Here is a 25,970-nt window from a genome sequence, read left to right on the forward strand (position 1 = left end):
TTCGGGACGTCCTTCCAGACTGGCTTTGAAAACCGCCAGCGGGCGTGCCGCAGGGCCGGACTGGAGCCGCCACTCACTGTTCCTCTTCCGTAATGCCGCCGGCGTCTCGAGATCATTCGTATCGTACACGAATACCTTCGTGGACGATGAGACTTGGACCACGGGAGGAGAGAGAGAGGGAGAGAGAGAGAAGGGGGAGGGAGTGTTCAGGACTGCGACGCACAACTGGAGCGAGACGGTTCCCCAAGTGTCGGCGAGGAGCAGTGGTCTGAGGAGGGGAGGGGATTCGACTGAGCCGAATGTCACCTCGAGATTGAGACAAAGGAATGAGGCCAGAGAATTACATCGATGCAAATGTAAGATAGATGGTGAGGGCATGCCAGACCAGTTATCAGTGCACCACACACACACACACCACACTGGTAAGAGCTGCTAAGGGGGGATGTGGGTCTGAGAAGGGGAGGTTAAGCTATAGAGCCGTGAGCAGCATCAAGTTATTCTTGCAGTTGGTTGAACATCAGGTTCAATCGCATCTGTAGCAGACGTTGTGAGAGGAAGAAGTGGACGTGAGCCACAAGTCTGTTCACCCAACACACGGACACATACCGACCTACCAGATACAAGATGTGGCCAAGCTGCTATACCTGAGGTGAGGGAGATGAGCCACAGGGGGAGGATGGTGGTCATAGCGAGGGAGATGAGCCACAGGGTGAGGATGGTGGCCAGAGCGAGGGAGATGAGCCACAGGGGGAGGGTGGTGGCCAGAGCAGAGGGAGATGAGCCACAGGGGGAGGATGGTGGCCATAGCGAGGGAGATGATCCACAGGGGGAGGATGGTGGCCAGAGCGAGGGAGATGAGCCACAGGGGGAGGATGGTGGCCATAGCAAGGGAGATGAGCCACAGGGGGAGGATGGCAGGTAACAGGTCTCCTCCCGTCAGGAGGTGTGGGTCAGGAGCAGTGAGGTAGCGAACCTGTGTGTTGTAGTGACACGACCACAACATCATCGAACTATCGTTGGCACGAGGGAGGAACAGACCAGGTGAAGGACACAGCAAGAAACTCAGCCAAAAAGCTCGACAAAGAAGTGAGGAGTTCGTGGGGCAGCGGAGGAGCCGAGGTGCTGGAAACGGTCAGTCAGGGGAGGCCAACTGTGAAATGAATAATGTACAGAAAAGTCGAAGAATTGTATAATGGAAAAGGTGAGAGGTGCCATGAGTGTAGAACTCCCTGCTTGTGCGTCGCAGCGGGTCATCAGAGGTCATCCAAGTACAAACACACACACACACACACACACACAGAGGCAACCACTGCATAAAGTATACATTACGTCAGTTCTCATGAACTCACAGCCACTCATGTGTGGTTGGACGCGACGACCTCCGCCACACACCTAACCACCGGAGGGCCACATCTTGTGGGTGGGGAGGGGGGAGGAGGGGGAGTGATTCAGACGCCGTGGTTGTCGGCCGTGGTTGCTGTGCCCTTACACCCCCCACCCTGGCCTGTGGCGCAGGAGGACCACCACACGGACCAACCATATGGACCAACCATGAGAGCTGGAAGACCCTTCTCTTTCACTCCCGAAGGGCAGCTGGAGGACATTCCAGGACTGACGCGCTTCCAGCGTGCCAGACCTTGAGGGACAAGCACGGAGGTCACGGACGTTCTCCCAGAGGTCGCCACACACCGTCTCTCCCCCACCGAGGCCTTTCCCCCAAGACGACGCCGCCCTCGGTGCTTCCAGGGGGCACTATCATGTCCCCCTCCTCACCAGGACATCATTAGACAAGACACACGCCCTCAGTAGAGCCTCCTCCTGTAGCAGAGGCCTGAGCCGGGGGGAGCTGGAGCCACCACCAGGCTCAGGCGAGACACCAGCAGAGAGAACGAGGCCACAAAAGGGGAGCTTAATGATTGGCGAGGCCGGTGGGGAGCGCCAGGCCTGGTGACTCACGGGGTGTCACCAGCCTGACAGCAAAAGGTCACCAATCGGTGTTTGGTCTCTTCACCCTACGACCCTGGTGGCTACTGCTTCTCACACTCAAACGTGCACCACTCAGTGTGCACACGCCGCCGCCATGGCGTGACGAGTCTCGGAGGGGGTAGGGCGCGAGGGGGAGGGGAGAGCAAAGCACTGTGCTCCGTGATCTGGGCACGACAGAAGAGCACAACCACGACGCCATTCTGGGGGGGGGGGGGGGGGGGGGGGGGCTGGTGACGACACTCAAGATGAACTTAACATTTTATGACATTCTCAGAAGTCTGTCACGACGGACGAGGGACAGTAATCTAAATGTGAGTCATAAAGAGAAGATTTCTCTTTCTTCCCTCTGGTCAGGGTTGACCCCCAAGACATATGCGGGGTCACGCTGTAGTCAAGGTTGACCTCAGACAATGCAGGGGTCACGCTGTAGTCACGGTTGACCGCAGACAATGCGGGGTCACGCTGTATTCAGGGTTGACCCCAAGACATATGCGGGGTCACGCTATAGTCAGGGTTGACCCCACACAACGCGGGGTCACGCTGTAGTCAAGGTTGACCCTACACAATGCGGGGTCACGCTGCATTTCAGGGCTGACCCCAGACAACGTCAGATCACACATGATGAACAACAACCGTGGTATGTGATGATGATGGCTGGGTCATGTGTGGGTGTAACATACTTTCCAATGTAGGAGGAACGATTCCCTGAAATGCTGCTTCTGCTTCTGCTGGTGATGGTGGTTCACGTAGCCTAGAGGAACACTATGGTCTGTGTCTCGTATGTTGAAACTCGTCTCATCCGGCATTGCTTCAACCATGGCATCCATCACCCATCTCGTCCACGTATATCAAGATGTTTAAAGTTAGTGGTTTGAAAATACAATTTCGACCTTATTTCAGGTTTCCATGTCTCCTTCTGCATCAAAAGCAGAACGTGTACATTGATTTATAATGCAGTCAAAACACAGTTCATCATACATTGAAATACAGCCCCGCTGTTGTATCTTCTACATCATACAATGACTATGGGACATTATAGACGATTAGGAACGAACATATAATGAATTCTCAACGACCTCGTTCATCTGTTGCTGTTTTAGCTTTCGGAACTCCGTCAAAATCTTGACAGATCTTGGCGAAGAGAGGACGAAGGAAGGAAGAAGAAAGAAAGAAGAAGGAAGGAAGAAGAAGAATGAAGACATGTCCTCAACAAAGAAGAAGAATGAAGACATGTCCTCAACAAAGAAGAAGAACGAAGACATGTCCTCAACAAAGAAGAAGAATGAAGACATGTCCTCAACAAAGAAGAAGAATAAAGACATGTCCTCAACAAAGAAGAAGAATAAAGACATGTCCTCAACAAAGAAGAAGAATGAAGACATATCCTCAACAAAGAAGAAGAATAAAGACATGTCCTCAACAAAGAAGAAGAACGAAGACATGTCCTCAACAAAGAAGAAGAATGAAGACATGTCCTCGAAAAAGAAGAAGAATGAAGACATATCCTCAACAAAGAAGAAGAATGAAGACATGTCCTCAACAAAGAAGAAGAATGAAGACATGTCCTCAACAGAGAAGAAGAATGAAGACATGTCCTCAACAAAGAAGAAGAATGAAGACATGTCCTCAACAAAGAAGAAGAATAAAGACATGTCCTCAACAAAGAAGAAGAATGAAGACATGTCCTCAACAAAGAAGAAGAATAAAGACATGTCCTCAACAAAGAAGAACCTTTGTCACCCTCTGTTCAACAAGTCAACATTCTTCCCACTTGATCTCCTTTGATCACTTGCCTCCGGGCCGGCTCCTGCACTTGCTGAATATGGTTTGCACGGTTGCTTGCACACCACCACCTCCCAGGGTCACAGATCTCGCCACACCACTAGAACTGGTCTAGTAATGATGCTACGGTGCCACCAATCCAATAATGTGCCTGGGAGCTACATTAATGGTCTAGCCCCAGAATAGTAACATAAATCAGGGTCTGGCCCAAAAATAGCACCACTGTAAGGGCCTGACATCCCCAAAATAGCACCACTGTAAGGGCCTGACATCCCCAAAATAGCACCACTGTAAGGGCCTAACAACCCCACACAACAGCACCACAATAAGGGCCTAACAACTCGCACAATAGCACCAAAATAAGGGCCTAACAACCCCACACAACAGCACCACAATAAGAGCCTGACAACCCCACACAACAGCACCACAATAAGGGCCCCACAACCCCACACAACAGCACCACAATAAGGGCCCCACAATATCACCACCGTCAGGAGGGCCCTTGCCACCCCACAAAGGCGCACCACAGTAAAGATCTGCCTGTCCTACAAAGGAGTCAGGACGCCACAATAACAGGTACATTTCACGAAATTCGAGTGAGGTTGGGGACAATTAGGGCCCATCTTGGCGGTGGCCTACTTACCCCGAGGCAGGGAACCATTGTCACAAGTTGATTGTTGTCCAAGTCTGCCATGAGTCACCGTGCCAAGCTGAACTGTACCTCCAGGGCATTGTACCATATCAGACTGTACCGCCTCGGGAGTGGTTTCTAGAGCCGTCCCACCCAAGACTGTACCATCGTCTAGATGCGTTCCACTCAGAATTGTCTCAGCTGCAAGTGGAATGGCCTCACCCCTAGTGTTTGGGGGGTCACTCACGATTATCATAACCTCACCATAGTCTTTGGGGGTCACCCAACAGGAACATGACCTCACCCTAGTGTTTAAGGGTCACCCATCATCATCATAACCTCACTCTCTAGTGTTTGGGAGTGGGGAAGGGTCACCCACCACTATCATAACCCTGGGGTCATGGGAGGAGCATTTCTGACCTCTCTGTATCTAACGTCTGATGCCATTACCACAAACAGGAGTGGCCCTACACCCGTTCCCTGCGGTACGCCTGATACAGTATATTCATCCCCAATGGTTCCGTTCTGGTCGGAGATCGAGTGTCGTTCACCATCTCAAATGTCTTCAGCTAAAGTCAGGAGCAAGAGAGTCAGTTCTCATTCCAAACAATGTTGTAAGGAACAAAGAACCGAACATATATATAAACACACATACCTGGGATAGATCTATGTCCTCCTTCGCTACTATGGCTACAGTTACCCAGGTGTTCTGACACATGTTTCTTAACCTTTTTAAAAGCCTTCATCACATGTGACATCAGACGTCTACGTCTAGTGTATATCATGGTTAAGGCAGAGGCTTCCTCTCACACCCTCCTCTGTGTACTGATATATATGTGGACTGTAGGGCGGACCTCCTCGCCAGTGGCATCATGTCGCATCTCCCTCACTAGCAACGTTACCTGATCTGTCTTGACCGTATCCTCAGGAAGGTTTGGCTGGGGTGGATCCATCTGGTCTCTGTGGTGGGGTTTGGACGTATAGCTCGGGGTTCCATCTGGTCCCTGTGGTGGGGTTTGGACGTATAGCTCGGGGTTCCATCTGGTCCCTGTGGTGGGGTTTGGACGTATAGCTGCGGGGTTCCATCTGGTCCCTGTGGTGGGGTTTGGACGTATAGCTCGGGGTTCCATCTGGTCCCTGTGGTGGGGTTTGGACGTATAGCTCGGGGTTCCATCTGGTCCTTGTGGTGGGGTTTGGACGTATAGCTCGGGGTTCCATCTGGTCCCTGTGGTGGGGTTTGGACGTATAGCTGCGGGGTTCCATCTGGTCCCTGTGGTGGGGTTTGGACGAGTCCACCAACTGTTGTCATAATGATATCCTTGATCACCTCAACACCTGTCGTGGTGTTTGACTCTGCCTTGTACGGAGCTAATAATGCTTCGTTATCAATATTTTCTCAGCCTTTCTTTTTTTCAGACGGATTAATCAATATTGACTTGTGCTGATTAATACTCACTGCTATTGATTAATATTGATTTGTGCTGATTAATACTCACTGCTGCTGATTAATATTGATTTGTGCTGATTAATACTCACTGCTACTGATTAATATTGATTTGTGCTGATTAATACTCACTGCTGCTGATTAATATTGATTTGTGCTGATTAATACTCACTGCTATTGATTAATATTGACTTGTGCTGATTAATACTCACTGCTACTGATCAATATTGACTTGTGCTGATTAATACTCACTGCTACTGATCAATATTGACTTGTGCTGATTAATACTCACTGCTACTTATTAATATTGACGTGCTGATCAATACTCAGTGTCACTGATTAATGCTAACATGTGCTGATTATTACAGACGAGTGGTGATCAATACTGACTGGCACTGATCAAGACTAACTTGTACTGATCAATACTTTGAATGATATTGATCAGTAACCACCTTCCACACTTTGCTGCTTGTCATTTGCATGATTAGTTTTCGCAATTCAAAGACCCCAGACTCAACGCTTTTGCTCTTTGTGTTGTTTGACTAAGACCATAAGACCTTTATTTGTTTGTCATCCACACGACTAATTGCTCCTCTCTCTTCGTTTGTTCTTTGTTCTCCTGTCGCTGCTTCTCTATGAAAATCTTTGTCTGAATTTCATTTTTCTTTGAAGTTCTTCTGACGCGTTCTTGCTCACCGCACATCGTTTTCTCTATCAACTGTTCTCAACATCATCTACCCATCCATCGTTTTCTGTTCCTAACCATCGTCCATCATCCCATCAAATTCTCCTTTACAACCCGCCCCATCCTTCCCCTAACCCCCCAACCCACATACTCACTCAACCCCCCTCCCCCCTACCTTACCTCCAGTATCAGCTGATACCCGTCCTCGAGAGAGAGAGAGAGAGAGAGAGAGAGAGAGAGAGAGAGAGAGAGAGAGAGAGAGAGAGAGAGAGAGAGAGAGAGAGAGAGAGAGCGACCCTGGGTGAGACAGATGAGGGACAGTGTCACTCGCAGGGCCGTGGACAGGCTGATTAATATGCCATGTCCAGGAAGATGACCCCTACGATGTTCACACACACACACACACACACACACACACACACACACACACACACACACACACTACATCTGGAGCACTGGGCCCGTACATTCCTCCTACGTAAAGCATTACCGACCTAATGACCTAGGGTCATTAGGTGTAAACATACCATCTTATCTCTCACAACAGTGAAGCTAATCAAGTAATATATATATATATATATATATATATATATATATATATATATATATATATATATATATATATATATATATATATATATATATATATATAAACAACACCAACGCAAGATGGAAATATGTGCCACAACTTTCCCAGACGCTATCATATATGCACGATTCCCATACTTTATCTTTTGCTTCACTCTGGAGTCTACAGGCTCTGTGTCAAACGCTCCTACCCTCGACGTATCTCTCTCTGCTGGAGCTGAGAGTCACCCAACAACCGTGAAGTGTGTTTATAACTACACCTCTGGATACTATAACGATCACAAGGGGCGCTTACGAAGCAGAGGATGTCATTTCAGGATACACTGTCTGTCTTCAATTGTAAGAACAGTAGGATAAAATCATGAACTATTTGGGAGCCTTCTCCTGTACTGTCTTGTCTCCATCTATAGTGGTGGGTGGGGAGGAGCCTTCTGCCTCGCCGTCCTGTCTCCATCTATAGTGGTGGGTGGGGGAGGAGCCTTCTGCCTCGCCGTCCTGTCTCCATCTATAGTGGTGGGTGGGGAGGAGCCTTCTGCCTCGCCGTCCTGTCTCCATCTATAGTGGTGGGTGGGGAGGAGCATTCTTCTTAACTATCTTCCATCCCTCTACACAGATTAAGAATTTAGGATACTATTACAGTCATCTACCCCATGACCTCGACACACATCATTACCTATGTCCTCCCACCCATGTACCCCATACCCCATGTACCTCCACGTACCCCCATGTACCCCACACGTACCCCCATGTACCCGAGTTCCCCCTGTGTGTACAAGTGGCCGTCCCTCCCCTGCAGGACCCAAGGTGTTCGGCGACAAGCTCCGCCTCCGCTCCCTCCAGCCGGCCAAGTACCGCGTCCAGAGGAAGCTGGTCCAGTTCCACAACTTCTTCAGGTCGAAGGTCAAGCCTCCAGCGGCCAACATGCTGGCTATGGTGAGTCTCCAAGTCCATAGTTCTCATGTCAGGTGAGTCTCCAGGTCCGCAGGTCCCAGGACAGGTGAGTCTCCAGGTCTCCAGGTCCCAGGATAGGTGAGTCTCCAGGTCCGCACGTCCCAGGACAGGTGAGTCCGCAGGTCCCAGGATAGGTGAGCCTCCAGGTCCGCAGGTCCCAGGATAGGTGAGTCACCAGGTCTGCAAGTCCCGGACAGGTGAGTCTCCAGGTCTGCAGGTCCCAGGACAGGTGAGTCTCCAGGTCTCCAGGTCCTAGGATAGGTGAGTCACCAGGTCTGCAAGGCCCAGGACAGCTGAGTCTCCAGGTCTGCAGGTCCCAGGACAGGTAAGTCTCCAGGTCTGCAGGTCCCAGGACAGGTGAGTCTCCAGGTCTACTGCCACTGGACGTGCGCCAGTTCGCATCTCATTACTGGAGGAGTTTAGCAGTTTCTTGGATATGTACGTCATATGTACTTACTGTGTGTGTGTGTGTGTGTGTGTGTGTGTGTGTGTGTGTGTGTGTGTGTGTGTGTGCGCGCGCATGTGATTAAGAGAGAGCATTAAACCGACATTTAATATCACGTTCTTCAATTACTATAATGTAGAAGGAGAGTTCGGGTAAAACCTCAACTCATTCTCGGACACACCGGAGCCCAGCGCTGACCTCAGACTAAACCCTAACTGACCTCCAGACACACGTGACCATCTTAAAAGCAACCAATCACTCTGGTTCCTGATGGCTCTCCCTCTATCAATGGCCTCTACCCCACTCATCCCCCATTCTGCTTGACTGACCCCCCTCCCGACGTAGGGAGGGCGGGCGCAGAGAGCCTCCTCCCTCCCTCAGGCAGTGGGTCTACATGTACGTGATCATCTTCTTCTTCCCCTCCTCCCTCTCCACCAGGGCTGGTCGTCGGTGGCCGCCAAGGACGCGCAGAGGTGGGCGGACGCCTGCAAGCTGCTGGTGCACGACGACGAGGTCGGTCGTACTGTGGAGGAGTTCGGCCCCTGTGGCCAGAACATCTTCGTCGCCACACACCAAGTGCCATGGTCCGAAACCACCTACGTAGTCCTTCCAATGAATAATGAACTATTGTGAATCTTGGTTATCGTCCTCCGTGACTTTATTGACTCATCTATATTGCTATCTATATCTGTCCATCTATTATTCTATGTATGTGTGTGGAGATATCTGTCTATATATATATATATGTATAGAGTGACGCCCCCTTCCTCCCTTCCCCCTTGTCATCCCACTCGTCCATCCGTGGAGTTCCCGATCTGGCTGACCTCACGACGACCCCTGACCCTTACGTGCTTCCTCCCGTCCTTAGGTTCTTCGCCGTCAAGACCTGGTGGCTGGAGAAGGACAACTTCACGTACGGGGGCAAGAACGACCTGTACGTGATCGGTCACTACTCGCAGATGGTGTGGCACACCAGCCACCAGCTGGGCTGCGGCCTGGCCTTCTGCCACGACGCAAAGCCCAGGCCCTTCTACAACTACGTCTGCAACTACTGCCCCATGTAGGTACCTCCCGTGTTCCAGCCGTGGAGCGCGGGTGCCCGAGACTCACGTTTTCCGTGCATGTCCCCCTACCATGTGTTCCCTGATAGACACATCTCAATATACTGTCTCCCGTCAGTGTTTACACTGTCTCTTCTGTCCACTCCCCGTCATCACCACATTTAACGCCTCTCCTCATCCACTTGTTAATCCATTGCGATAACAGCCACTTACTCGAAGTTCAATGCTAAAACTCCCAGATTTAGTTACTGTCCCTTGTATGTTCCTGACCCACGTCTTCCCACCTTCCACGTTGGTCTTAACCCACGATAACTTCAACCACCATTGTTGCCCCCCAACGCCCCCACACCACCACGATCATAACTCCTTTCTTCTCCTCCTCCTTACAGTGGGAACTTCCCGGACAGTCTGGCCACGCCCTACGAGAGGGGCGCCCCCTGCTCGGCTTGCCCGGGCCACTGCAAGGCCAAGAGGCTGTGCACCAACTCCTGTCCGTACGGTGACCTGTGGGTCAACTGCAAGGAGCTGGACCAGGCCTTCCACCAGTGGTTGTGCAATACCAGGACCACCGAGGGGCTGGAGCGACTCAGACACTGTCGCGCAACCTGCAGGTGCAAGGGCAAGATTACCTACCCCTGAGGCACGGGGCCTTCTGCTGGTCTCGCAACTAGCCGACGGAGGGAGGTGCTGGCTGACGGAGGGGTGTACTGGATGAAGGAGGGAGGTGCTGGTTGACTGGGGGGGTGTACTGGATGAAGGAGGGAGGTGCTGGCTGACGGAGGGGTGTACTGGATGAAGGAGGGAGGTGCTGGCTGACGGAGGGGTGTACTGGAAGACGGAGGGGTGTACTGGCTGAAGGAGGGAGGTGCTGGCTGACGGAGGGGTGTACTGGCTGAAGGAGGGAGGTGCTGGCTGACGGAGGGGTGTACTGGATGACGGAGGGAGGTGCTGGCTGACGGAGGGGTGTACTGGCTGAAGGAGGGAGGTGCTGGCTGACGGAGGGATGTACTGGCTGAAGGAGGGAGGTGCTGTGCTGACGGAGGGGTGTACTGGCTGACGGAGGGAGGTGCTGTGCTGACGGAGGGGTGTGGTGGTTTACGGAGGGTTGTGTTGCTAACAGAGGGTTGTGGTGGCTGGGAGAGGGTGGGATATTGTAGCTGGGTGAGGGAGAGTTATTGTGGCTGGGGGAGGGAGAGTTATTGTGGCTGGGGGAGGGAGGGTTGTGGAGGTTGGGGGAGGGAGGGTTGTGGAGGTTGAGGTGGGAGGGTTGTGGAGGTTGAGGGAGGGAGGGTTGTGGAGGTTGAGGGAGGGAGGGTTGTGGAGGTTGAGGGAGGGAGGGTTGTGGAGGTTGGGAGAGGGAGGGTTGTGGAGGTTGAGGGAGGGAGGGTTGTGGAGGTTGGGAGAGGGAGGGTTGTGGAGGTTGAGGGAGGGAGGGTTGTGGAGGTTGGGGGAGGGAGGGTTGTGGAGGTTGAGGGAGGGAGGGTTGTGTGGCGACTGGCCGAAGAGGGTTGTGATAACCCTTATGGTGACTGAGACAGGGTTGTGACAGCTCCTTTTCTGGTGATCTAGGAAGGTTGTGAAAAACTTTGGTTTTTAAGGTAATGAAAAGTTATTATAACATTTATGGTTTGTGAGACACGGAGGTTGTGTTGAGGTGGTGCAGTGAAAGCTGAGTTAGCTTTATGGTGACTGACGGGGGGGGGGGAGTTGTTTGCTTTCTGGTAGCTGAGAGGATGGGGTTGTTTGTGCTGGCAAGGGGGGGGGGGAGGGAGGGGATGGGTTAGCTTTATAGAAATTGACTGGGGATCTGGTTAGCTTTCTGACTGGGATGTGTTAGCTTTCTGACTGGGATATGTTAAGCTTTCTGATGGATGACTGGGATCGAGTTAACTTTGTGGTGGCCGAGTGAGGCTGGCTTAGCTTTGCACCGACTAATTTTAAGTTTCATGTTAGCTTTGTGGTTTGCAGACAAGGTGATGGATTAGCTTTTGTTGTCACTAATCAGAGGCTGGGTCAGCTGTCTAGCTGGGCTTTCGTTAGCTTTTTGGGTGGCAGACTGGGGAATACGTCAGCATTGCTGAAACCGACTGGGGTTAGGTTAGCTGTATGGTAGTTGTGGTTACCAGTGATGGTTCGGGTTAGCTTTCTGGTGGCGGGTTATGGTTAATCTTAGCTTCGGGGTGGCTGGTTAGGGTTACTTTTAGCTTTGTGGTGGCTGGTTGGGGGGTCGGGTTGGCTTTGCTGCAGATATCTGATATGTGGGATTAGCTTTATGTTGACCAGCTGGGGCTGGATTAGCTTTACGATGGCTGATTGGGGGGGGTGGGTTTGCTCTGCATGAGCTGAATGGGTATGCAGTACTTTGTGATGACTGATTGGGTATTAGGTTAGCTTTCAGGTGGCTAACGGGGCTGGGTTAGCTTGGCAGTAGCTGATTAGGGTTTAGATTAGCTTTTGTGAAGGCTGGCTGGTTTTCGGTTAGCTGTGTGATGCCTGACGAGACGTTAGGTGAGCACTGTGATAGCTGATTGGGGGATGGTTTAACTTTCACATGGTTGACTGGGAGATTTTGTTAATCTTGCGCTAAATGGTTGGGGCTGGGATAGCTTTATGGTAGTTTAGCTTTGTGGTTGGCTGATCAGGGTTGGGTTAGCATTTTGGTTGGCTGACTGGGGGATGGGTTAGCTTTGCCGTGGACGACTGGGAACCTTTTAGTCTACTGGTGACTCACTAGGGTTGGGTTAGCTTTGTAGCTGCTGATTAGGAACTGGGTTTGCTTTGTAGTCGCTGATTAGTGATTGGGTTAGCTTTGCGGTGGCTGATTAGGGACTGAGATTTACAGTCGCTGAATAGGGATTGGGTTAGCTTTGTAGTCGCTGGTTAGTGATTGGGTTAGCTTTGTGGTGGCTGATTAGGAACTGGGTAAGCTCTGTAGTCGCTGATTGGGGATTAGGTTAGCTTTGCGGTGGCTGATTAGGGATTGGCTTAGCTTTGTAGTCGCTGATTACCTTTACGGTGGCTGATTAGGGAATGGTTTAGCTTTGTAGTCGTTGATTGGGGATTGGGCTAGCTTCGCGGTGGCTGATTAGGGACTGGGTTAGCTCTATATAGGCTTCACCGATTTGAGAGATTTGGAAGAATTTCGTCTTATTTTTTTTTTATTAAATATAGACTTCGTTGTGGACGCATTACTTCATCTATTCTCTGTCCCAACAGGTGGTTAGGAGCTGTCCCAACAGGTGGTTAGGAGCGGGATAGGATAAGGGAGGGACAGAGGATAGTATAGAGCGTGGACGGACGTATGGTGCAAGTGTGGCTAGGGTCTGTTGAGTGTGTGTGTGTGTGTGTGTGTGTGTGTGTGTGTGTGTTTGGTGCCTTATTTATATACATATACCCCAGGCAAGCTCTGTGTGTGTGTGTGTGTGTGTGTGTGTGTGTGTGTGTGTGTGTGTGTTTCTATAACTATCGTATACTATACACATATATTGATTTATTTATAGAGGCTATAGTCTTGTGTTGTACATTCTTCTTTCACTCCCGCCTCTCTCGTATTGTTCTCATCCTTCACTGTACCTACAAGTGTAAGGTCCTGCTTGTGATCAACGTCACTATGAATATACGCCTAATGTATACCTGACTTGTTTCCTTTATACCTGATTTTGTCAGTCCTCGAGAAATGAAAATTTCAGTCAAAACCAAATCGCATTTATGCCTGTGCCCCCGTCTATGTAATTCTAACTATATATATATATATATATATATATATATATATATATATATATATATATATATTATATATATATATATATATATATATATATATATATATATATATATATATATATATATATATATAAGGGAGAAAGAATACTTCCCATGTATTCCCTGCTTGTCGTAGAAGGCGACTAAAAGGGAAGGGAGCGGGTGGCTGGAAATCCTCCCCTCTCGTTTTTTTTTTTTTTTTAATTTTCCAAAAGAAGGAACAGAGAACGAGGCCAGGTGAGGATATTCCCTCAGAGGCCCAGTCCTCTGTTCTTAACGCTACCTTGCTAACGCGGGAAATGGCGAATAGTTTGAAAGAAAGAAATATATATATATATATATATATATATATATATATATATATATATATATATATATATATATATATATATGAGGATATGTGTGTCAGAAGTGGAGGGGACAAGGAGAAGAGGGAAATGAAACTGAAGCTGGAAGGACAGAGTGAAATATATTTTGAGGGATCAGAACACGCAGGAGGGTGAAGGGCGTGCACGGGACAGAGTGAACTGGAGCACTATGGTATAGAGGAGGCGACGCGCTGTCAATGGATTAAACCAGGGCATATGAAGCGCCCCGGGGAAAACATGGAGGTCTGTGGGGGTCTGGTTGTGGGTGGATAGGAAGCTGTGGCTTCGGTGCATTACACAAAGACAGCTAGAGACTGAATGCGGCCTTCACTCATCTGTTCTTGGCGCTGACTCGCTAACTTGGGAGACGGCGAAGAAGCAGGTCCACCTGACCTTGAAAGGTCAGGTCAAAGGTTACGTCATCACGGCCCAGAGTCGTGTGTACGGGGGCTTCGACAGGGGTGCCCTCAGCGGGCCACCACCTCCCCCTTATCGGGTTCTCGACCTCGCCAGCATACACACATACAGTACATACATACATATATACATACATACATACACACATAAATACACACATACGTTGAATAGATAGACAGATAGATAGATGTCTCTGTATCTACGCCTCATCCAGTCAAGCATCTTCATCCTCGTTACGCCTTCTCTCTCTCTCTCTCTCTCTCTCTCTCTCTCTCTCTCTCTCCACCGCGAACTCTGACCTCACTTTAACCCTTCCCCCCGCCCCCTCCCTTCCCCTACAATCATCAAAACCTTGACCTCTTCTTCCTCTACCCTTAAACCCCCCCTTCCCACCCCCCCCCCCCCCCCCCCCCCCGTCCAAGATAACCACCACTTGCGGGCGAGCGAGACAATTATACCACTCAAATTACGACCAATTAGACTCCAATTCACTCCCGGCCACCAGTCGACTTTGATGCGCTTCAGCGTCCCGGAGCAAATTGTTTAGGGAAGGAATGAGCGGATACCACAGTGGGCAGCCTCCCCGCTCCCAGCAGCCATCCTGTGAGGCCGACTCCTGACCACTGGTCCACGGCGACCCCCACCACCTCAGTCGCTTATGAAGTAAATTCGATTCCCCAAAGTACCCCTGGCTCTCGCCTACCTGCATATAAATATATATATATATATATATATATATATATATATATATATATATAGAGAGAGAGAGAGAGAGAGAGAGAGAGAGAGAGAGAGAGAGAGAGAGAGAGAGAGATTTCCAGTACGGATACACACGAGAATTTCACACGTAAATCATATTCACATGGAGAGCGAGCAGAAGAGGCATATGTACGTTCGCGGTCAAACGACTGGATCTCCCCCATTTTCCTTTCCAACAGAACTCTTCAATATTGGACCCAATCAACGCCACAACTTGACAACACACACGAATAATAGGATGAATACCTTCAAAACCCACATGGACAAATATCACACCAGTTCGAGATAACTGTACATGTAAACACGTAGCCCAACACACACACACACACACACACACACACACACATTTTTTTTTTTTTTTTTTTGCTTTGTCGCTGTCTCCCGCGTTTGCGAGGTAGCGCAAGGAAACAGACGAAAGAAATGGCCCAACCCACCCCCATACACATGCCTTGATTCAATCCACTGACAGCACGTCAACCCCGGTATACCACATCGCTCCAACTCACTCTATTCCTTGCCCTCCTTTCACCCTCCTGCATATATATATATATATATATATATATATATATATATATATATATATATATATATATATATATATATATATATATATATATATATGTATGTGTGTGTGTGTGTGTGTGTGTATTTTGTACACATATTTTCAGGTAAGGAAAACTGCCTTAATTTACCAGTATAGAGCCAGCCAACAGATAAGCATAATTCAATACATAAAGTAGTTAATAGTTTTTTATAATCCTTCTCTCTCGTAACAACCCAGTGGTCGTTTCAGATCCACGAACGTACTATGTACCTACCTTACCGTAACAACCCAGTGGTCGTTTGAGATCAACGTATGTATGATGTACCTACATATCTATCGTCCTAGAAACGGCTGGTAGATGCTCTAGGCTAACTATTATCTATCTAGACTAGTGATGGCGTTACTGTAACACTTGGCCTGGTAGCCTCGCTGTAAGCGAATCACGACGTCTCCTGTTCCCTGCTCGGTCTGTGTTGTATGGCAGCACATTGCAGAAACACTAGCCACTCACCCACTAGCCACACCTCACAGATGAGTGATGGGAAATTATGGGATAAAAATTCACATCGACAAAATTATTAAATAAATGAAAATTTAGTGTTTTGATATTACGAAATAAAAACGTGGAATCGAAAAAGGAAACGTATTTTATCACCCCATTTCTATACACACAACAAAAATATATATTTATATTTTTTTTTCATAAATTCCACGCAAGTGTTGATCCGATATACTGTTGAAAATTCACAAACCCGCAGGGGAAAAACTGTGGAATAAACCATGATATTTTCCTTGTTATATTTCCTCAGTATACAAATATTTGACAGTAGAAACAAGACAGATGATTCCACTCTGTGTACATTGATCTGTGTGTGTGTGTGTGTGTGTGTGTGCAATGATTCAGCAGGTCAAGGCCTGGCAGGGTGGCTCTTGTCAATGACAACCCGTTCCCGATGTGCCATTATTGGCACACGTCGCCCCCACTGTGTACTCTGGGCCTTTCTTTAAGAAAAAAAAATAAAGTCTTGTTTTTCTGCTGATGTGATCCTTTCAAAACAAAAACCCATTTACGAAACGAGAATACAGGTATACATGAGTGAGACTCATGTACGAAGTGTATACGTACCAGTATACACAGCTGTTAGTTTACATACAGGTATTGGGGAGGAGGTGATGTGTGTACAGGCAGCCGCTTGGGGAGGTGGTGTGTGTGTACAGACAACCGCTTGGGGAGGTGGTGAGTGTACAGACAGCCGCTTGGGGAGGTGGTGTGTGTACAGACAGCCGCTTGGGGAGGTGGTGGTGTGTGTACAGACAGCCGCTTGGGGAGGTGGTGTGTGTACAGACAGCCGCTTGGGGAGGTGGTGTGTGTGTACAGACAACCGCTTGGGGAGGTGGTGAGTGTACAGACAGCCGCTTGGGGAGGTGGTGTGTGTACAGACAGCCGCTTGGGGAGGTGGTGTGTGTACAGACAGCCGCTTGGGGAGGTGGTGTGTGTACAGACAACCGCTTGGGGAGGTGGTGTGTGTGTGTACAGACAGCCGCTTGGGGAGGTGGTGTGTGTACAGACAGCCGCTTGGGGAGGTGGTGAGTGTACAGACAGCCGCTTGGGGAGGTGGTGTGTGTACAGACAGCCGCTTGGGGAGGTGGTGTGTGTGTACAGACAGCCGCTTGGGGAGGTGGTGTGTGTACAGACAGCCGCTTGAGGTGTGTGTGGGGTGTGTGTAGATGGTGGTGGTGTACGTGCATGGCTGAGGGAGTGTGGTGGGCCTGGCGGAGGGCAGACTTAATTCATTTACATTGAGACGAGGGAGTCCAGTGCATGACTGGCTGCTACCGTTAAAGCTGATGTTTTCCCTTTTTATCTTGCGGGCCAAAAAAAAAAAAAAAGAGAGAGAAAAAGAAAAAATACAAAAATATAAAAAAGAAAAATATTCGACGGCGGGAAAAATAAATTGGGAAAAATATTAGTGTGATTAATTCGTTTAATATAATCATGCCATGATCTTGTTACAAGGAGCAGCCATATATGTAATGACTATTTTTTTTTTTATTTTTGACGTGTATCTATAACTTGACGATGGTTATAATGAACAAGTGCAGAACAATAACACAATTTGAGTTAAAATCATTCCCATGCGTTCCCCTTCCTCTGTATACACGCATTTTCTCTCATCTTGTCATTTCTTGCAATCATACCTTCCTCTTCCCTTCCAATTGGTCAACTGGGACGAAATCCTTCGAGTACAGCAAGAACAATAAACTAATACTCATATGAGTCAGTCACGCCTGATAATCAACTCATTAAATATCTTTTTCTCAACTATTTTTAAAAGAATTAACAGTTTTACGCTGATCAGGACTGTCTGACATTTTTTCTACTGATATACGTATAAAAACTAATACTGTAAAGTGAAAGTAATTGTATTTCATTCTACAGATTACATATAAAAACTAATACTGTGAAGTGAAAGTAACTGTAATTATCTATTTATATTCTTTCTTGAATGAAATTAATTCAAATTATGCTTAACCTCAGTTAGGGAGGATCGTAAAGAAAACGTACTGATGGGGACTCAAAGAAAATGATGCGTCATAATTTTACTAGGGCTAACTATATGTACTGTCTAAAAGGATAACTCCATGTACTATCTATGGGGGTAACTATGTGTAACATCTATATGAATGGAATATAGTACTGTGGCACTCCAGGAATGCCACTCCAGAGAACACACAACCCACCTATGCCAACAATGGCACCCCAGAGAATACACAACCCACCTATACCAAAAATAATGGCACCCCAGAGAACACACAACCCACCTCTGTGCCTCTGTCGCAGGCAAGAGCCTGTGCCAGGGTTGACACAGTGTGTCACCAGACCTGACCAAGCTGTGTCATTACTCACTGTGAAAAAAAAACGTAATTTCCACTTCTTTTTTTACAAGTGGAAATATATGTTATTTACAAGTGGAAATATATTTCATTTACTAAAAGGGCTACGGCGGTGTTCAAACCCTTCATCCACTGTAGTATCAACAAAGATGCCCACCATACATCACGACTGACACATATCTACATATATTTCCATCATACATCACGCCTCACACACATATATATATGTATTTCCATCATACATCACGTCTGACACATACACTCATATCTACATATAAGTGACAACAGAATTCTTCTTTGTATTTGTATTAAAGAGATATTATTTAGATTCGATGGATGGCATATACAGGAAAATAAATAAATGAATATATATATATATATATATATATATATATATATATATATATATATATATATATATATATATATATATATATTCGTAATAGCCTCGCCATTACTCTTCAGTGGTTAAAACAATCCAGTGAATGCCAGTGGGAAACGGAAGGTAATGTAAACAGTGAATCATTCTCTTGAAGTACTGCATCACGAAGATTCTCTCTCTCTCTCTCTCTCTCTCTCTCTCTCTCTCTCTCTCTCTCTCTCTCTCTCTCTCTCTCACACACACACCTCGGGAGCGAGGTGGTGTCCGTGTCCTGGCATGGCTGCGAGGGCTCAAACCTCACCCCAGAGCCGTGCAAAGCCAGGAAGTCTATATCGCCTGTGATGTACTGACCCCAGCAGGTCGCGTACCACGGGAGAAGTTCATCTAGTTTGAGAGGAACTTATATATATATATATATATATATATATATATATATATATATATATATATATATATATATATATATATATATATATATTACTTTTTTATTATACTTATTCGCTGTCTCTCGCGTTACCGAGGTAGCGCAAGGAAACAGGCGAAAGAATGACCCAACCCACCCACATACACATGGATATACATAAACGCCCACACACGCACATATACATACCTACACATTTCAACGTATACATACATATACATACATAAACATGTACATATTCAAACATGCTGCCTTCATCCTTTCCCGTCGCCACCCCGCCACACATGAAATGGATCCCCCCCCCCCCCCGAGGAGGTAGCGCAAGGAAAAGACAACAAAGGCCACATGATATATATATATATATATATATATATATATATATATATATATATATATATATATATATATATATATACATAATTATACATATTCGCCATTTCCCGCGTAGGCGAGGTAGCGTCAAGAACAGAGGACAGAGCACTTAAGAAGGCAAAATCCTCACTTGGACCCCTTCTCTGTTCATTCTTTCGGGGAGGAGGTGTGACGGACATGGCAAAACAAGCGCGGGCCACACGAAGTGCAGCAAAGGAGTCACTCAGTGCACATAGCAACCCAGAAACATAGCAAAGTCTATACCACATAGATGGACGCAGCATGAACTATAGGGAATATAGATAAGGCGTTCGCTATAACATGAGGGTGATGGGAGGTGGGAGGGAGGAGGGAAATGGAGGGGTGGAGGTGTGGTGGTAGCCAGGCAGGTAAAGGGAGGTGTAGTGGAGGGAGGGAGGGAGGGCCACGCCCCCCCCCGCCACCTGTTGACCATCCGGGTGCTCGTCATCTGCTTGTTAAGTCGTTTACCGCCATCACGCGTCACGTGACTTTCTATGTGCCTCCGTTGTCACAGTGTTCTCCCTGGGGACACGTGTTCTCCCTGCTGACACGTGTTCTCCCTCGGAACGGGTGCCCTCCGTAATGTCAGGAGTTCTCCCTGTGACTCATATTCTCCCTAGCGACAGATGTTCTCCCTAACTGAACACGTGATCTCCGCCTGTGGACACGGTTCACCCTGTGGGACTGGATATTCATCCCTGCTGACACGAGTTCTCTCCTATGACTGGTGCTCTCCCTGCTGACACGTGTTCTCCCTGGGGACGGGGTATTCTCCCTGCTGACACGTGTTCTCCCTGGGGACGGGGTATTCTCCCTGCTGACACGTGTTCTCCCTGGGGACACGTGTTCTCCCTGGGGACGGGGTATTCTCCTGCTGACACGTGTTCTCCTACTGACAGGTGCTCTCCCTGCTGACACGTGTTCTCCTACTGACAGGTGTTCTCCCTGCTGACACGTGTTCTCCTACTGACAGGTGTTCTCCCTGCTGACACGTGTTCTCCCTGCTGACAAGTGTTCTCCCTGCTGATACGTGTTCTCCTACTGACAGGTGTTCTCCCTGCTGACACGTGTTCTCCCTGGGGACGGGGTATTCTCCCTGCTGACACGTGTTCTCCCTGGGGACACGTGTTCTCCTACTGACAGGTGTTCTCCCTGCTGACACGTGTTCTCCCTGCTGACACGTGTTCTCCTACTGACAGGTGTTCTCCCTGCTGACACGTGTTCTCCTACTGACAGGTGTTCTCCCTGCTGACACGTGTTCTCCTACTGACAGGTGTTCTCCCTGCTGACACGTGTTCTCCCTGCTGACACGTGTTCTCCCTGGGGACACGTGTTCTCCCTGCTGACACGTGTTCTCCTACTGACAGGTGTTCTCCCTGCTGACACGTGTTCTCCCTGCTGACACGTGTTCTCCCTGCTGACACGTGTTCTCCTACTGACAGGTGTTCTCCCTGCTGACACGTGTTCTCCTACTGACAGGTGTTCTCCCTGCTGACACGTGTTCTCCTACTGACAGGTGTTCTCCCTGCTGACACGTGTTCTCCTACTGACAGGTGTTCTCCCTGCTGACACGTGTTCTCCCTGCTGACACGTGTTCTCCCTGGGGACACGTGTTCTCCTACTGACAGGTGTTCTCCCTGCTGACACGTGTTCTCCCTGCTGACACGTGTTCTCCTACTGACAGGTGTTCTCCCTGCTGACACGTGTTCTCCTACTGACAGGTGTTCTCCCTGCTGACACGTGTTCTCCCTGCTGACACGTGTTCTCCTACTGACAGGTGTTCTCCCTGCTGACACGTGTTCTCCCTGGGGACACGTGTTCTCCCTGGGGACACGTGTTCTCCCTGCTGACACGTGTTCTCCCTGGGGACACGTGTTCTCCTACTGACAGGTGTTCTCCCTGCTGACACGTGTTCTCCCTGCTGACACGTGTTCTCCTACTGACAGGTGTTCTCCCTGCTGACACGTGTTCTCCCTGGGGACACGTGTTCTCCCTGGGGACACGTGTTCTCCCTGCTGACACGTGTTCTCCTACTGACAGGTGTTCTCCCTGCTGACACGTGTTCTCCCTGCTGACACGTGTTCTCCCTGGGGACACGTGTTCTCCCTGCTGACACGTGTTCTCCCTGGGGACACGTGTTCTCCCTGCTGACACGTGTTCTCCCTGGGGACACGTGTTCTCCCTGCTGACACGTGTTCTCCCTGGGGACACGTGTTCTCCCTGCTGACACGTGTTCTCCCTGGGGACACGTGTTCTCCCTGGGGACACGTGTTCTCCCTGGGGACACGTGTTCTCCCTGCTGACACGTGTTCTCCCTGCTGACACGTGTTCTCCTACTGACAGGTGTTCTCCCTGCTGACACGTGTTCTCCCTGGGGACACGTGTTCTCCTACTGACAGGTGTTCTCCCTGCTGACACGTGTTCTCCCTGGGGACACGTGTTCTCCCTGGGGACACGTGTTCTCCCTGCTGACACGTGTTCTCCTACTGACAGATGTTCTCCCTACTGACACGTGTTCTCCCTGCTGACACGTGTTCTCCCTGGGGACGGGGTATTCTCCCTGCTGACACGTGTTCTCCCTGGGGACGGGGTATTCTCCCTGCTGACACGTGTTCTCCCTGGGGACGGGGTATTCTCCCTGCTGACACGTGTTCTCCCTACTGCCAGGTGCTCTCCCTGCTGACACGTGTTCTCCCTACTGACAGGTGTTCTCCCTGCTGACACGTGTTCTCCTACTGACAGGTGTTCTCCCTGCTGACACGTGTTCTCCCTGGGGACACGTGTTCTCCCTGGGGACACGTGTTCTCCCTGGGGACGGGGTATTCTCCCTGCTGACACGTGTTCTCCCTGGGGACGGGGTATTCTCCCTGCTGACACGTGTTCTCCCTGGGGACGGGGTATTCTCCCTGCTGACACGTGTTCTCCCTGCTGACACGTGTTCTCCTACTGACAGGTGTTCTCCCTGCTGACACGTGTTCTCCCTGCTGACACGTGTTCTCCCTGCTGACACGTGTTCTCCCTGCTGACACGTGTTCTCCCTGCTGACACGTGTTCTCCCTGCTGACACGTGTTCTCCTACTGACAGGTGTTCTCCCTGCTGACACGTGTTCTCCCTGGGGACACGTGTTCTCCTACTGACAGGTGTTCTCCCTGCTGACACGTGTTCTCCTACTGACAGGTGTTCTCCCTGCTGACACGTGTTCTCCCTGCTGACACGTGTTCTCCCTGCTGACACGTGTTCTCCCTGCTGACACGTGTTCTCCCTGGGGACACGTGTTCTCCCTGCTGACACGTGTTCTCCCTGGGGACGGGGTATTCTCCCTGCTGACACGTGTTCTCCCTGCTGACACGTGTTCTCCCTGGGGACACGTGTTCTCCCTGGGGACACGTGTTCTCCCTGGGGACACGTGTTCTCCTACTGACAGGTGTTCTCCCTGCTGACACGTGTTCTCCCTGGGGACACGTGTTCTCCCTGGGGACACGTGTTCTCCCTGGGGACACGTGTTCTCCCTGCTGACACGTGTTCTCCCTGGGGACGGGGTATTCTCCCTGCTGACACGTGTTCTCCCTGCTGACACGTGTTCTCCCTGCTGACACGTGTTCTCCCTGGGGACACGTGTTCTCCTACTGACAGGTGTTCTCCCTGCTGACACGTGTTCTCCCTGGGGACACGTGTTCTCCCTCGGAACGGGTGCCCTCCGTTGCTGCTGCCGCTACCGCCGCTGCCACTACCCCCAGCCACGCGACCCGGGGTCAGAGTGCCATCGGGAGGCGTGGTGAGTGTCGCTCAGCACTGGCACTGACCAGCTCGCGTAAGTACTGGCGTATGTGTGTGCGTGTGTGTGTGCGTGTCTGTGTACTGTGGTGTACTGGGGTTATACCACAGTTCCTTAAGGGGGGTTCCCATGTACTGTGTTGACGGTGAAACAGAGAGACAGTAACGGTGAGACAGAGAGGTTGTGCGGGGGGGGGGGAGACACAGTGGCGGTATTGGTGAGACAAAGAAACGGTAGGGGTGAGACAGAGAGACGTTACCGGTGAAGGAAGCAGACGGCACCAGCGAAACAGAGAGAGACAGAAGCTGTGGCACAGCGGTTGTGGCGAGAGAGACATGCGGTGAAAAAGGCGCAAGGTCTTAGGAGAGACAGATTATTGTACCAGAGAGACACCAGTGGTGCGTTACAAGAGACAGAGGCAGTTGTGGCTGGCTACCCAGAGAGACAACACTGGTACCCCAGAGAGATAACGGGTTCCTCTGAGAGACAAGCAGCACCTTAGAGAGACAAATGGATCCTCAGAGAGACAATGGTGCCTCTGAGAGAGACAAATTGGCCCTGAGAGAGAGACAAGTGGTACCTACGAGAGACAGGAGGCTCCTCAGAGGGGCAGAGAGACTAATAGTACCTTCCAGAGACAGGCAACTCATCTGAGAGACTGACAGACAGAATTTCTGCCTGGGAACGACAGAGACACAGGTGCTGTGCCCTAGAGATGGCAGAGAGGCAGAAGCGGTGACTTAGAGACAGAGAAGGCGCTTCAGGGAGACAGAGAGACTGAAGTGGTGCCCATGAGAGACAGTGAGACAGAAGTGGAGACTCAGAGAACCAGAAAGAGAGAAACAGAGTCCATGAGAAAGAGAGACGTGGTGCCTCGGAGAGATAGATAGTGGTGGTGTCTCGGAGAGACAGTAGTGGCGCTTCGGATTGACAGTGGTAGTGCTCCAAAGAGACAGTAGAGGTGTCTCTGAGACAGCAGTGGTGTCTCAGAGAGACATTAGTGGTACCTGAAACAGACAGAGAGAGACAGAGCCGTGTTCCAGAGAGACGGAAGTGGTGCCTCAGGGAGACAGAGCGAGAGAGAGAGAAGTAGTGACTCAGAGAGGGAGAGACACAAGCGGTGCTTTAGAGAGACAGAGAGGCAGAAATGACGACCCAGGAGAAGAAGAGATAAAGAGACATAGAAGTTGTGGTACCTCACCAAGACACAGACAGACTGATCTATACGGTCGTAATTCCTGCCAATTGTACCCCATTCTCGCCTTTATCATTCTCATTCCCTAACGAGTGGTGCACTGAGGTAATACAATCCTTTCTAATTACTTTTAATTACCATCTGTTGCCTAATGAAGCCTCCACCGCATTATTAATTTGCACACGCCACCAGCGCGCCAGCCATTTCATGGCATTATTAGCCCAAGAATAAATAAAGGTAAGCTTTTACGTGTGACATGTGGGCCTCCCGATGAAGGTGATTACTAAGACATGGAACTCATCCACCAGAGGGCCAGGCGTTATGTCGAGGTTCGTGTTCCCCCGCCGGAGTGTCCAGTCTGGTCATCTCTGGCGCAGCCTAGTGTTATGTCGAGGTTCGTGTTCCCCTCCCGGAGTGTCCAGTCTGGTCATCTCTGGCGCAGCCTAGTGTTATGTCGAGGTTCGTGTTCCCCTCCCGGAGTGTCCAGTCTGGTCATCTCTGGCGCAGCCTAGTGTTATGTCGAGGTTCGTGTTCCCCTGCCGGAGTGTCCAGTCTGGTCATCTCTGGCATATCCTAGTGTTAAGTCGACGCTCGTGTTCCCCTGCCGGAGTGTCCAGTCTGGTTATCTCTGGCACAGCCTAGTGTTACGTCGAGGTTCGTGTTCCCCTCCCGGAGTGTCCAGTCTGGGTTTCCTGATCGACCTGGGTTCCAGACGGCTCCACCAACTCACTTTCAACGTCTGTATATAATTCATGTTCCCTCCAGACACGTCCCATTACAACGAGAAACAAAAGCATAACATATTACCGGGAAAGCGAGGTGTTATAAATTCGATTATCGGCAAATCAGTGATGAAACGATATCAAAAAATCAGTGATTAAGCGATATATATATATATATATATATATATATATATATATATATATATATATATATATATATATATATATATATTTCATGGCATCACGAAAGCATGACAGGAAGGACTATATTCTTGAAAACACCTACATTAAAACAGTCTGTAGGAAATATACATTAATACATTTAAGACTGTAACTTAAATATATTATTAAAGGCCAACGTAAAATGGATGATAATAATAACAAAAAATAACAAAACTTCCTACTATGATTCAACACAAGCCGCTGATACTCCAAACTTAAACAATACAAAAATCATGATATATAAATCGATAGAGAGATAGATAGATAGATAGAGATACACAGTGGCAATATCTAATAATCCATCAAAACCCACAGGGAGGTAGACATCCCAACACCAAAAAAAAAAAAACCCACCCATATAAAACAAGTGAACAATATTCATCTCAATCCCATAAAACTTAACACAAACACACAATACCTCGGCAGACACCTTATTGTTGTTACCCGGGCTGGTACAATTTCATCCTAGCGGACGATTGGATCGTGTTTTCCGCTCAAAAAAAAAGACTTTCTCCTCCTCCTCCTTCCACATTAACCTACT

The 25,970-nt window shown here is 49.1% G+C and overlaps 3 protein-coding genes and 1 long non-coding RNA gene across 11 annotated transcripts in view; 2 read left to right on the forward strand and 2 right to left on the reverse strand.

The window, feature by feature from the left end:
* The window catches only part of LOC139766501 (cysteine-rich secretory protein 2-like), a 54,216-nt gene extending 43,465 nt beyond the window's left edge, over positions 1 to 10,751 (forward strand). For 2 of the 7 annotated variants that reach the window (XR_011716909.1, XR_011716908.1), the window contains exons 3-7: positions 7,913 to 8,049; positions 8,951 to 9,096; positions 9,381 to 9,572; positions 9,963 to 10,297; positions 10,339 to 10,708. Coding sequence is in view for 3 of the 7 variants with exons in the window: in XM_071695167.1 (XP_071551268.1) it covers positions 7,913 to 8,049; positions 8,951 to 9,096; positions 9,381 to 9,572; positions 9,963 to 10,212 (725 nt within the window). In the remaining 4 variants the exon portion in view is untranslated. Of the gene's footprint in view, positions 1 to 7,912; positions 8,050 to 8,950; positions 9,097 to 9,380; positions 9,573 to 9,962; positions 10,298 to 10,338 lie in introns of all 7 variants that reach the window. The other 5 variants (XR_011716911.1, XR_011716910.1, XM_071695167.1 and 2 more) reach the window with 5 other exon arrangements.
* The window catches only part of LOC139766498 (uncharacterized), a 193,174-nt gene that overhangs the window by 63,588 nt on the left and 103,616 nt on the right, over positions 1 to 25,970 (reverse strand). The window lies entirely within an intron of this gene.
* On the reverse strand, positions 12,439 to 12,720 carry LOC139766939 (uncharacterized). The gene is made up of 2 exons (XR_011716979.1): positions 12,582 to 12,720; positions 12,439 to 12,531 (listed from the first exon to the last, which is right to left on the reverse strand). It is a non-coding gene; the product is annotated as an uncharacterized lncRNA (long non-coding RNA).
* The window catches only part of LOC139766499 (synaptotagmin-10-like), a 112,454-nt gene continuing 109,690 nt past the window's right edge, over positions 23,207 to 25,970 (forward strand). The window contains exon 1 of the mRNA XM_071695163.1: positions 23,207 to 23,326. The gene's annotated coding sequence lies outside the window, so the exon portion shown is untranslated. The remainder of the gene's footprint in view (positions 23,327 to 25,970) is intronic.

This window comes from Panulirus ornatus, chromosome 58, assembly GCF_036320965.1.
Source record: "Panulirus ornatus isolate Po-2019 chromosome 58, ASM3632096v1, whole genome shotgun sequence".
Lineage (NCBI taxonomy): Eukaryota > Metazoa > Arthropoda > Malacostraca > Decapoda > Palinuridae > Panulirus > Panulirus ornatus.